Source organism: Lagenorhynchus albirostris, chromosome 1, assembly GCF_949774975.1.
Source record: "Lagenorhynchus albirostris chromosome 1, mLagAlb1.1, whole genome shotgun sequence".
Classification (NCBI taxonomy): domain Eukaryota; kingdom Metazoa; phylum Chordata; class Mammalia; order Artiodactyla; family Delphinidae; genus Lagenorhynchus; species Lagenorhynchus albirostris.
Window position 1 is genome coordinate 125,520,364 of NC_083095.1, and position 13,757 is coordinate 125,534,120.

Genomic DNA, 13,757 nt, shown 5'->3' on the forward strand with positions numbered 1-13,757 from the left:
AACCCATTGTGGTGGTGTTATCATTTGTGCCTTTTACACTTAAGGATACTGAGATTGAGAGAGCTTTAAATAACCGTTAAAGTTTCCACTCTTTGCGAGGGCCAGATTCAGGCTCTCTTGACTCCTTGGTTGCCTTCCCACTAAAATCCTCATCACCAAAACATTAATATTATTAACATAATATTAATAATGTTTGTTATACGCATTTCTCTTTGCTCAAGGACACTGAAACATCAAAACAGAAGCTCTGGAAAAAAATGCCAGACATGTAAGAACAGCAAGTTCACTTTCTTGTATTAAGGAAAAGTAGATGTCCCCATCTGATTTGCATTTTATGCAATATAGCAGGAAATATTTAAGTTGACAAATAGGATATTTACAACTGCAACAGATCCTTGGCAGTTAGTTTTTAACAATTGTTGCAAATGTGATTTATTTGCTATTATAAAAGGGCATTACTCTGCGAATATGACTCCTGAAATTAGCATCAGTTTAGCAAGGGCCCTTGACAGCCTGACCTCTTAATATCCTTATAATGATGCCATTTACATTCCATGCTTACTCAAGTCACTCACTGCTAGATTTGTTTGAGAGGAGTCCACTCTAGGGCAGATGTATTCTGTATTTTAACACACCGAGTTGGTGTGGGGGGGGCACATGTAGGCCTTCTAAGGGGAAAAACTGTTTAATCAAGTCTTCATGAAAATGTGTTCGTTTCCAACTTCCTACAGTGAAAACGCATTACTGCTAATTACAGCATACTCCAGAAACACAATACTTCATGTTTTCTCCACAAGACATTTCCATGACATGGATATATTAAACAAGAACACGTTTTGATCCTCTGCAGATTTAGCTTTTAGTGTGAGTGGGAAACTAGTCCTGGGTAAGGATTGGCTGGGCCAGGATTAAAGCCATCTCCACCAGCAGGGAAAGGGCAGAGGGTGGACTTGGAGCCAGGCAGAACTGGGTTCAGAACCCAGTACCACCACTTCCTAGCTGTGTGGACATGGGTACCTCTCTGAACCTCTGTTTCTTTATCAGTGACATGGAGCTGTTATTTTTATGGTTATTATAAAGATCTGAGATGTTTGTGAAGCACCTGGCACACTGTAGGTACTTGATACATGGGAATTGGTCATGTTTGTGTTGCTTGTCAAAGCTCAGATGTTACCTTCTCCATGATGCAGCCCTGAGTTCAAACTAGACGGACTCAGCCTGTCTGTTCTTTCTGCTTTGGTACTACTTTGTTCCATCCCTTTATCATATCAAGTATTCATTGTGTTGTAATCAATTGAGTATGATTCTATCTGTCTTCCCATTCTTGCTGTGTTTCTTTACCTTTTACACTCGGATAACTAGCACAATAATATGCCTTGAGCATTGAACTCAGGAGGATTCTGGGGGTGCTTCTGGATTCAGTGTAGGGGTGAGAGGTGACAAGAGAAATTAAGGACGGTCTGCCACAGGAGAGAAGGTACCATATGACCCACTTTGCCATCAGCAGTTTAGCACACAGTAGATGCTCAGTTAAGTATCTGTCAAAGGTGTTAATGGACATTACTCAATTATCTAGTAGCTTAGAGTAACTTATTGCTTATATATATCTGTTTATCAAAGCATTTTAATTTCTACTGCATTATAGTATCCTTCTAATGACCCTGGGATTCAGCTAGGGTGGATGCTATCTTCGTTTCCCTGTTGAGGATACTGTGACATTGTAGGGTGGGTGAAGTGACTTTCCTGCACCCTTAAGGTAAAAATAGTGGTAGAGCTAAGGCTTGTAGGCCAACCCTAAGTTTCCCTTAAGAATCATGTTGAGATTCCCAGAGAAGCCAGCACTGCTTTTTCTGAAGCCAGGGCAAACTGCCCTTTTCTAATATTTACGCACTCAGGGCAAACTGCCTTTTTCTAATATTTCCCCCTCTGTCTGCTCTGCTTGAACTCCCCATCCTCTGGAGTTCCCATCCAGCTTCACTTCTCAGTAGTAAGCATTGCACTGGCTACTTTAGAAGTGACAAACCACAGGCAGAAAAATCAAAGTGCACATGAGCCTTTCGGAACCGGGCCTCTCCATCAGATTATCTTGGACAGGTATTTCCAATTGTGTAACCTCCAGAACCTTAAATCTTCTGATGAGAATCAGACTGGAGACGCTATCCCTCAGTTGAACGAAGGAGAAACAGAAGCAAAAACATCTACTCCGTTAAGTCACATGTTCACTGTTGTAGTTGGGTCTGGTGTGGTTTGGGGTGGCCAGAGGTGGTGGGGGCCTTCTCTCCTGGTGACTGATCACACCCTCACTTCTCCGGCTCCTGTTCTACTCAGGTGTGGGCAACAGGCCTCAACCTCTCATACAGCGACCAGCTGGCCCTGACTCAGCTCACCTTGTACTTGACCAACGGCCACCTGGATTGCAGTCTGAGCACCCTTGAAGTGCCCCGCTTTGTTCCCAAGGAAGACAAGAAAATGAGCCACCTAAATGCTGCGGCAATGCTGGTAAGTGACCGATGCTTCCTGATTCTCCTCGGTGGCAGCAATACTCACCCGCCATTTACTGAGCTCTAGTTGTGTGCCAGGCTCTATGGGTCCAGAGAGAAGAAAGAATCTCAGGCAAGTCTTTGAACCTACCAAAATGGGCGTCTGGTACATGAATGTAGGAAAGGGGAGGCGGCGTCCAGAAAGGGCAAGCACTATGTGGAAGGACGAAAGTACCTGGGGCTTTCCAGGGCTGGATGTTTGTGTGTTCCCCTCCATTCTCTTCTCAGCTCGCTTCCCGGGGCAAGTACATCTATACACACTGCTTCAATTACCAGAAGCTTCCAACAAAACCTGTATTTTTTCTAGCCCCAGTCTCTTTTTTGAGCCTCAGACTCCTAGATTCAATATTCAACAGAATGTCTCAAGAGTCCTCAAGGGTCAAACTACCCAAAACTGCACTCACCGTCTCTCCTCCCCTATACTTCCTCTTGGCGGGTCAGGCCAGAAGCTGATCCCTCACCCTATATCACCACATCCAGTCAGCAACCAGCTCATGTTGATGCTAGCTGCTAAAATGCCTCGACTCTGACCCCTCCTTCCCCCGTCAAAGATACTGCCTTCACTTCAGCTTCCATGGTCTCACACTAGTGTTACAATAGCTTCTCATTAAGACTCTCTGCCTCCTGTCAAGGTGGTTAAAGTGAAAAGTGGATCTGAGCATGCTGCTCCCCTACTTATGATTTTGAAATGACTCCTGTCATCTTCAGGAAAATCCCAACTTCTCAGCTTGGTTAATGAGGCCTCTTGTGATCTGTGGCCCAATCCCCCATTCTCATCACTAGGCCATCTCTAGGGGGCTGGAGGCAGCAGTCCTGGGACTGGTTCAGGTTTACCAACCTCAGGACCCTGGATAACAAAGGGCAAACCTCCGTGGGGACAGTGGGCTAGGTTGTTCCTGGGGAAGGAGAGCAAAGTTCAAGAGGACCAGATGGCCCTTCCTGTAGGTGGGATATGACAGCAGATTGGGGCTCAAGCCACAGCTGCTCTGACAATGCCAGAGGCTCTCTTGTGCCTTCTCTTACAATAGTGGGCTTCGTGCCCTTTTTGCAAATGAAGCTCTACTTGAGGTCCAAATATGTCAAGCAGATAAAAGAGGAATGCCAGTGGTTAATAGGACCCCTACTCCAGTGCCCTAGAGATATCTTTTCAGAGCAGTATCTCCTGCCTCTCTGTTGAGTCTCTTTGGGTCCAAGAGACACCTCTGGATTTAAAGAACACTTGTTTGACTCTGCCCAGGATTCCCACATCACCTTCCTTGGCAGGAACTCGGTGTACACTTGGAAGGGTAGCCTGGAGAGGGTGCCAGATGTCTTGGGGGACTCAGGCGACAGCCTCCTTCTCCTGCTCAATCCACCTGTCCTATGAGGTACCATTGCTCATGGGAATACCTTAGATCTCTTTACTTATTAAGAAGAGAAGCAGAGTTGGACTAGGAGTGAGAAACAGACCTCTTTTAATTAGGTCCCAGGACCTTGCTAGGAATTTCCCAGGTTTGGTCCCACCTGTGGCCTCTGTCCTCTCCAAAGGGACCTACAAGACCCTAAGTTCAGTGCCAGAGGGAGGGACAGCAGTAGAACTTGACACCTTCTGGCTTAGTGAACCTATCTCCATGCCATTTCCAAAAGGAAGCTGGAAGCTGAGTTAATATTCAACGCAAGACTTCCAAAGACAATTTGCTGCATTTAAGTATGTTGCTTCAGAAGGCTGTAAGCAGAAGTTGTACTTTGAATTAGAAGCACTCTCCCATCTTCCCCATCTTGCCTATAGATTTCAATCCTAGCTACAGGTGACATACAGGAATTCTCCTGTGATCGAGAGTCTTAAACACTTTTAGGAATTGCCCATACACAAGAGGGACACATTATGATCTTCAATAATTCAAATGTCTCTACAGTCACTGAAGAAGAGCTATTCAGGTTTTCTGATGCAGGAATAAATTGAAAGTGCTTTTGGTTTTAGAAAGATACATGGAGGTTCTAACCCTGGTGCCACTGTACATGTGTGTGCACACACGTGCTCCTATGCATATGTGCACGTGTGACGGGTAAGTTTTAAAAGAATCACGCACGCACGCATGCACACACAGTACAATTTACAACCAAATTGAAGCTCCTGAACAAGTGTGAACAGACTGTGATGCCATCAGGTTTACAGTCAGTTGACAGCCCCCTTTGAAGACAAGAAAAAGGAAATACACAGATACGACTACAGTGATAATGAGGGCACATTCAGAACAAATGCCTATAAAAGGTTTCCAGTTTTGGCCTATTCCTTTAGATAATATGCTGTGCAGGGGAAAAGCAAAAACTTTTCTGAACTCTAAGAAGAGCCATTGTCCCCTTATTAGAAACAGGTGGCAAACCACTCTCATTTAGATCGGGTTAGACCAGGTGCATGGGCTTCTGATCCAGTGTCCTCCACAAATAACCCCTTGAAGGTGGAAACAAGATCAGATGAGTCCCAGATGTACATGTTTTGAAAATGAAAAGGAATCACCTAACGGCTTTTTAACTTTTAATTAACGTTCTGTCAGACTGGACGTAAATTGCTACCCTTTTCTGTCCGTTTTTTACTCTTCCTCTCTCTTGGTGGACCCTCCATACCACAGTTGGTGAGTGGCCAAAAGGGACCATCTCTGCAAACATCTTAAAACAACCCCAGTCATTTATAAGCATTTTAACAGCACATGATCTGTAATGAATGATTAAGTAAAACCTTTTGTGTTAAATTATGATGTTAATAATGATTCTGTCTCCTGTAATTTATTATGAATTCTCAAATGCTTCGGGTTTGATTTTGATAGAATACAACAACAGAGTTTATGTGATGACTTCATTTTTAGAACCCCTTCTTTGAAGGCAGGCCTTTCCCCACTACTGCTGCTACTGTAATTATGTACAAAACCAATCACTCATTAGAGTTAGGATACGTTATCTTCTAGACAGATGAGGCTAAATAAGCAACACATTAATAATTCAGAGAGCAGTTCATTATGCATGTGGATGCCTGCTTCCTAACTGAAATAAGAACCTCATCAGCCTCTGCCAACCCTTAAACAATAGTTCTGTGTTATTGCAACCACATTCAAGTTTACGCTTGTTAAACTGCTACTTGGATTATTTTATCAAACGTTCATTTATTTGTGGTCCCTTACTGCCGAGCACAGATTTTGGAAGCTCCTTTTTTAAGTTAATGATTTGAGCAATGGGTGTTATTAATTCTCAGAATATTATAAACATGATTAATTTTCAGGCAGAGATTTATTACGTAAGGATTTCAACTATGTCAACTGAAATGCATCACTGTCAAAACAAGTATCATGGCGAAAACAGAATATGCTCCACACTTCAAATGCTGGTGCTCAGAACTAAATCAATTTAAATTGTGGCTGAAGCAAAATTATATTCTCCAGTGAAAAGGAGTATTTCGAGCTTTATTTGGCTTGAAGCATTCTTGTTAGATTGTGATTTAGAAAGATAGTTTAATAAAACTAGACTTCTACCAATAATATTTTGCCTTCTATTTCTTCCCCCTTGTTTTACTAGAAAAGGCTAACCTCTGAAATTCCCACACATTCCAAATGTGGCCAGTGGGAATTTGGAGAGGACAACACTGTTCTAAGTCAGGGGTCATGAATTCTGATCCTCTCTCTGGCCTCAGTTTCCTTGTTTATAAAATAAGGGAGACCTAAGTGACCCCCAGGGTCTCCTAAGGCATTTGATTTTATGGGGCCTGTAGAGTAGGGCTCTGTATCAAGCCTGGCCCAGGCAGTGTCATGTACAGTGGGGTACTGGGGACAGGGAATCTTTCCTGTAAGGGGACATAGGAAGGGCCCATCCCTCTGTTCCACAGCCTTCCATTGAATGGTCTTTTTCTTGCAGAATCTTTTAGAAAGGAGTAATATTGTTGTGACAGGTCACATGCTAAGTCCTCGTCAGCCATCACCTTAGTTATCAGTTAATACTTTCAGCCAGAATCAACTAGAAGTAAGTTCACCTCTTTGTGCCAGGCATTCTACTAAGCGCAGAGGATATAAGGATGAGTAGCAAAGAGCTCCAAGTTTTTCAAAGGACCCAGATAGGCCAGCATATAGCTATAATGCATATAATAACATCCAAAATGTACTGAGCCTTTACTCCTCACCAGGTACTTGAACTAAGTGCTTTACATGAATCTTTATACAACCTAATATATGGGGCAGGTGCTGTTATCATGCTCATTTTTAGATAAGAAGACTGAAGTTAAGAAATGTTAAGCAACTTGTGGAAGGTCACTCAACAAGCAAGTATGGAAGCCAGAATTAAGCCCAGGCCTGTCAGACTTTAAAGCTTGTGTCTCAGCATTGTGCTACCCAACCTGCCTTGTGTTGGCTGAGAGTCAATGACCCAACCCCAGAGTACAGCTTCAGCTTATCCCTGAAGAAGTCTCTGGTTGAGGCCATGGAAAAAGCTCTTCTTCCAAAGGAGGCTTCATCTCCCTGTGTGATGAGGTTATTTGCAGGCATATTACTATTATCCACTGGCTCCTAATCTGCTCCGAGCTAGGCCAGGACTCAGTGAGCACTGAATGGGCCAGATGGTTGTGGAGGAGTCTTCTGATGCTATAAAATTCTTTAGGTTATGACTTTTTTGGTAAACCTAAATGGATTTCACAGCATCAGAAGAGAGTCAATTACACAAGTCAGCCTTTTAAAAATGATGTTTTCCATTTGTATAATGCTTTATACTTTAAATAGACATGAGCTTATTTGATCCCCAAGAAGTAGATAAGACATGGATTACCATACCTATTTTACAGATCAGGAAAGTAAGGCTATTCAAAGGTAAGTGAACTGCCCAAGGTCATAAAGTTAAGTAAGTAGCAAAGTCCAGGTTTTCTGATTCAAGTCCCTTTCTGATGAAAAGACTTACTGGTTGGTTGTTGTTTTGTCTTGTTTTTCAAATAATTTATCTTATTTGTGAAACTATTTAGTTTAACAAATGCTAATAAGAGCTAACTTGTTTTTGAGTGCTTATTCTGTGCCAGACACTGTTCCAACGTCTTTACAAATTCATCTAATCCTCGAGACAATACTGTCACCTGTGCTATCAGGCGGGATAAAAGACAACACTAGATCATTGACAGTTTTTTCCTGTAGGAACTGCAAAGTTGGTTAAGTCTTTAAAAAAAAAAAAAGTAGGTGTATTGTATATGTTCATCTTTATTTGCATTATTATAACACATTTATTAAGCACTTAAGATAAGCCAGCAATTTCACCAAGCACCCAGGATACACAGACGTTTGACAAAGTCCCTGTCCTCGAGGAGTTGAAAAGAAATATAAAATAGATAGCACATACACAAGGAAAAAGCACAAGGTCTCATTTAAGTGTCATTTAGGTGACAGTCCCTTAACCTGCTGCTGGAGTTCTTAGGAGAAACAACTGTGGACAGGCGGGGACAGAGGATGCTTTACTAAGAACGTAGAACTTGGTCTGGCCTGAAAGACTAAGGCAGTCACCATGGCAAGGAGAGGAAGACCTCCCCCAGCAGAAAGGACAGCAGCCGAAGAGAGCCCGTGGTCTGTTATGAACCAGTTGGGCTGGGGCAGAGAATCTGGGAAGAAGGAAGTGGGAGAAGTGGTTGGAGCAGTCCACTGAGAACGTTTGGGAGAGTCTTCCAACCAAGCCAGGTGTCCGGATTTCATTTTGAAGGCAAAGAGGAGACACTGAAGATTTCTGAGCATTGACCAACCTGAGTTTGGGAAATGCTCAATGTGGTACTAATGCTCAGAATCCCAGGTACCAGTGGGGGTAGGAATAGCCTGGAAAATTACATTTGGTGTAGGTCTACAATGCTCCAGGCCCTGTGATGTTTTCAAAGAAACAGCAACAACAATAGTAGCTACTGTGTATCAGGTGCTAGGTGCTTATTGAATCATCAAAAGTCAGGGAAGTTAAATGACATATTCAAGATCACACATATACTAAGTGGCCTAGTCAGGTTTTGAACTTCAGTGATTCTGACTCTGTATAACCTTTCCACTATAGAATTCTCCTTGCATCCCCACCTCCCTAGTAGAAAGAAGAAGCTCCCCTCCAGGCCATAATGGTCTGGACTTGGACGGTGATGGTCATGGGAAAGATGATGTCGCTTGGAGACATACACCAAATATCCTGGCTTTTCTTTCCGATTCCTTATGAATCACAAGCCCAGGACTGGGAGGAGGGGGAATTGCAGTCTGTCTCTGTAGAGCAAAAGAAACCTCAGGATAGCCTGTCCTTACTTGCTGTCCAGTAATACTGGACAGTGAGCTCTTCTGCCTTGCTTTGGAGTCAAGATTCACAGCACTGAGCTGGATCCTGCTACCAGATGCCTGCCTACCTCTCTCCCTCGCTAACTGGGTCCTGATCTTGGGTTTGCTAGTTTATATACTATAGCAGCATAAGACAAGTTTAGAAGACAAAAATAACCTTGGAATTATCTTGTGAATTCATGGTAATTACCACGCAATTACATGCTCAGTAACTACAATGGAATTCCAGAGTATTTACAGTTCACTTCTATACACAAAAGCTCAGGCTTCTGGTCCTCCGATGTGAAGGCAGGAGCATGGCACAGCGTGACATGGCAGGGCAAGCAGGCCTGGTGGTCACGTTCCTCCAGCCTGACCTCATAGCTGAGCCAGAATTTCACTTAACCAGTTCTTGTTACCCCACCAATAATCCCTGTCAGGTCTACCAGAGCTACGTTGTCCTCCAAAAGATGTCCTCTAGGGGCAAGACCTGGGATGACTGTCCTGAGCTGTCATTCTCTAGGGATGGTGTGACTGTCCTCTGTTTTGTGAATCAATCTCTTCTTCTGCCCCAAAGCGCTCAGTGACTGCAAGTCCCCTGAATTACATCCTTTGAAGTGTCTCTTAAGTCAGAGAGAAGTGCAATCCACTTACCCTATTTCATGTATCCATTCTTTCTTTCATTCAAGAAACACTGAATGCTAGCTAGCATCATGTCCAGCCTGGGGATTCAGAAACCAAACAGTGCCTGCCCTCAGAAAACTCCCAGTCGTGTAAGGGAGCCAGACAGGGGAACAACTCATGATAGGTCAGGGTGATAACAAAGTACAGTTGTGAGGCATAGAGGGTCAAATAGATTTTCTTTTGTAAAAACAGAATTCCCAATGGCTCCAAGTGGGACAATACCAATGGAGATGCACAACTCGATCCATTAGCCTGGGGGAGCCTAACATTTCTGTAGATGTGGATCCTGCTTATGTGTGGGAAGAATGGGCTTAATTACTACTACTGATAACGCAACCATCAGATACACTACTTTACGTAAATGTGGAAGGAAAAGACACCATATGTGGGGGACATATGTCACAAAAGGTGGACATGAAATCTGAGTGTGTGTGTGTGTGTGTGTGTGTGTGTGTGTGTGCGCGTGTGTGTGAGATGCAGGTGGGGAAATGATGCTCATTCTCCGCTGGGCACTCACTCAGTTGGCCCCAGTTGCCTTGCATTAGCTCAGAGATAGAGAGCGAGCCTGGGGTTTCACAAAAGACAGTGTGTCAGGTCATTAGGATCCTTGCAGCCAGCTGTGAACCAGCAGCACCTCCTTTTCCTTCTCCTATTTCAAGTCACTGCATGCGATCAGGCACCTGGTTGCCCAGCACCTGAGGGTCTCCAAAGTTCAAAATCTGGTCCAGGCATTGCCATTTTCTATGCCCTAAGGTTGGCCATGGCTCTATGTGCAGTTCTCCAAATTTCCATTTACCCAAGGACAAACAGAGATAATTGTCAAAGGCAAATATCATATTTCACAAAGGACATGCTACAAAACTATCGGGATTCAATACTTTCTTTTGCACATATTAAATTTTAAATATTTTAGGAGATATTATAGTTGAAATACTTTGGACCTACTGTAACCAGTCTCTTTGGGATAGCTCTCATTGATAGGCAAGCAAGATAGAGAATAGCAATTTCCCAAACAAAGAAAGCAGGTGGAATTAAAATTCTAACACTGGTTCCTTCAAGGAGGTGGAGTGCACTTAGTGATTTGCTGCCAAAGAGCGAAAAGGGGGAGGGTATCTTTACAGCAAGAAACCTGATGAAAACTACCTTAGCCAGGTGACCAAGGTCGGCATCAACAGTGATAAATCATGTTGATATATGTATCCTTGATATGAGGTGATGCAAGTGGCAGTTTACCTATGTAGTCCTTCTCTCCAAAACCAACAACCCCCATCTAATCATGAGAAAAACATCGGACAAACCCAAATTGAGGGACATTCTACAAAACACTTGATCAGTACTCCTCAAAACTGTCAGGCGAGACGGAGAAACTGTCACAGCCCAGAAGAACCTAAGGAGACATGACAACTAAATATAATGTGCTGTCCTGGAGGGGATCCTGGAACAGAAAATGGAAATTAGGGGAAAACTAATGAAATCCAAATAAAGTATGGACTTAAAAGTAATGTGGCAATTTGGTTCCTTAGTTGTGACGAAGGTACCACATCAATGTACGATGTTAACAGTAGGGGAACTGGGTGTGGGCTATACAGGAACTCTCTGTATTATCTTTGCAACCTTTCTCTTAATCCACAATTATTCTAAAATTAAAAGTTTATTTAAATATTTAGTAAAGAGTCTGACATTCAGTTGTGATTTTTTTCCAGGCAACCAGTCGCTATGCGGTGATGAGCACCCAGCTGAGGCACGACAATCTCTCTCTGATTTTCCACTATGTTTTTCTCCAGATGTGTAAGGCCCATGGCATCGGCTATGATATTGAGGTATGAAGGGTGACAGCTGGCCAAGGCTGGACCAAATACAGGCCTGTGGGTGATCTAGGCAGCTAATAATTTGATGCACCTTCAAACAGATATTCTTTAAACATTGGTTTGACATGTATTTAGAGGAAGGTTGAGTGCTGCTTGGGGAAGGGCAGGGGGTGGCACTTGGTCCTGGGAAGTTGATCTCTGACCCCAAACTTGTACACCCAACTTAGTAAAGCAAAAACCCTGTAGCTCACCAGACTTAGGAGTAATGTGGGGGACCATCTCTTAATCTTGAAGCATGTCCTGAGCTTTCTTACCCCACCCAAAGCTGCTTACTAATAAATATCCTCTTAGTCTGTTTGGGCTGCCGTAACAAAGCACCATATACAAGATGGCTTACAGAAATGTATTTCTCACAGTTCTGGGAGCTGGGTAATCCAAGGTGAAGTTGCCGATCAATTCAGTTCCCGGGGAGGACTGTTCCTGACTTGCACAATAACTGCATTTTTGCTGTGTCCTAACACGGCGGGAAAAGAGTAATCTCTGATGTCTCTGTAACCTCTTCTAGAAGGACACAAGTTCTAACTGAACAGGGCTCCACCCTTATGACCTCATTAACCATAACCGTTCCCTTAAAGTCCCTGTTTCCAATACATTCACATGGGGGATTCGGGCTTAAACATCTGAATTGGTGCGGGGCTGGGGGGCGGTGTTACACAATTCAATCCATAGCATCCTTCTACTACATATCATAGTTTCTTTCTAGGAGCAGTTCTGATTTTTAAAAAAAAACAAAAACAGTTTCCCCCATTTTTGGTCTATTTCCAGTGACATTGATGGCCCCTACCCAGCTTCTTCATCCTTAGTGTAGCTGGATGGGGGCAAAGTGGGATGTAATATCTCCTACTTAAACTAGAACCTCCATTTTGTGCCTAGAGATTCATATTACTCTGAGAAATAGTTTCATGATTTTGCACTTTGATTCAGATCTTCAAATCTGAAATTCTTAGAGGGTTATTCTAAGACCTGAGTGACTCTATGTGCTCTTGTGGAACACCCTTCCCACATCACATCAAACATATTAAAATATATTCACCTCTCACGTTAAATATAATTTATAATGACAAAGAATTGAGCAATAACCAATTGATCAAATGTTTTGATTTGTAGATACTCAGTTCCATATTTATTAATTTTTGTTTTTCATACTTGAAAACAAATAGAATTTTTCAGGGTTCAAATATTGTTATAGGCCCTTGAAAAGCATATGGACCTTAGGCACAGGGCCAACAGTGAATAGGATGACCTGGCTGACACTTGGCAATCCCCACCACACTGTAGGGCACTGTCAGGGTGCATAATGCCTTTTGATTAGACTGATTCATGCTGACTGCAAACACATAAAATGAAACTCATATTCCCTTGCAAATTACATTAAAATTTATACAATATAGAAAGAATGAAAAGGACAGATTGAACTGATTTATCTGAAAGTAATTATTACATCTGCTCAACACAATCTCTTTGGAATTAAATACAGTTGATCCTTGAACAATGCCAGAGTTAGGGGCACTGACCCTCCACATAATCGAAAATTCAAGTGTAACGCTATAGTTGGCCCTCTGTATCCACAGTTCGGCATCCAAGGATTCAGCTAACAACGGATGTGTAGTAGTGTAGTATTTACTGTTGAAAAAATTTGCATATAAGTAGACCCATGCAATTCAAACCCATGTTGTTCAAGGGTCAACTGTAGTTTTTAGCCCTAAATTAATTAGACTTACATGTGCCAGAAGGTGGTTAAATCTAACTCTAGCTTTATCTGAATCAACTTATTTTATTTTCTTCTAAAATATCAAAGCAGAACAAGCTCTGTGAGTGGGCATATTTGGCAGGGAAAGTCTCCTGCTGAAAAGAAAACGGGCTCTATAACTTTCTATTGCCCAAGATTATTATTAGAGATTTATTTCTTTGGCTGAAGGCTTTGTACTTGACTGAAGTTCTAGTACTCCTGGGGAAAGTAAAGCACCAAACTTTACAAGTTATTTACACCTTTGTGGCTCTAGTTGATCAGATTCATTTCTAAGAACAAATTTTAGTACAGGAAACAGGCTATTAAGGCCCAGGGGAAACAGTGGATGGTGCAGAGGAAGGGATTCCACTGAGGGTGAGAAGAATGAAGAAAGGGCAGAGGCGCACAGAAGAACTGACAGGCATATTTCATAGACTGTGCCTCCAGGTCAACTGTGCTAAACAACGTATAAAGGATGAAAGATGAACTGGAAGAGAAAGAGAAATATAGATTGGGGGTGACGGAGTGATGGAACAATATGAAGAAGAAAAAGGTAACAGAAGAAAATAGAGAGGATAAAATCCAGAGACTGGAACAATCTATAAAAATAAGGTAGGAGGGAATAAATAGAAAGAAAAAGAGCAAATAATAAACAAAAGTA

The 13,757-nt window shown here is 42.5% G+C and overlaps 1 protein-coding gene across 5 annotated transcripts in view; it reads left to right on the forward strand.

Moving 5' to 3' along the window:
• Positions 1-13,757, forward strand: part of IQCH (IQ motif containing H) — a 207,446-nt gene that overhangs the window by 179,251 nt on the left and 14,438 nt on the right. For 2 of the 5 annotated variants that reach the window (XM_060152775.1, XM_060152785.1), the window contains 2 exons: positions 2,329-2,499; positions 11,203-11,319. The exons of 1 other annotated variant lie outside the window; for it this stretch is intronic. In XM_060152775.1, the coding sequence (XP_060008758.1) occupies positions 2,329-2,499; positions 11,203-11,319 (288 nt within the window). The remainder of the gene's footprint in view (positions 1-2,328; positions 2,500-11,202; positions 11,320-13,757) is intronic. 2 more of the 5 variants (XM_060152796.1, XM_060152804.1) reach the window with 1 other exon arrangement.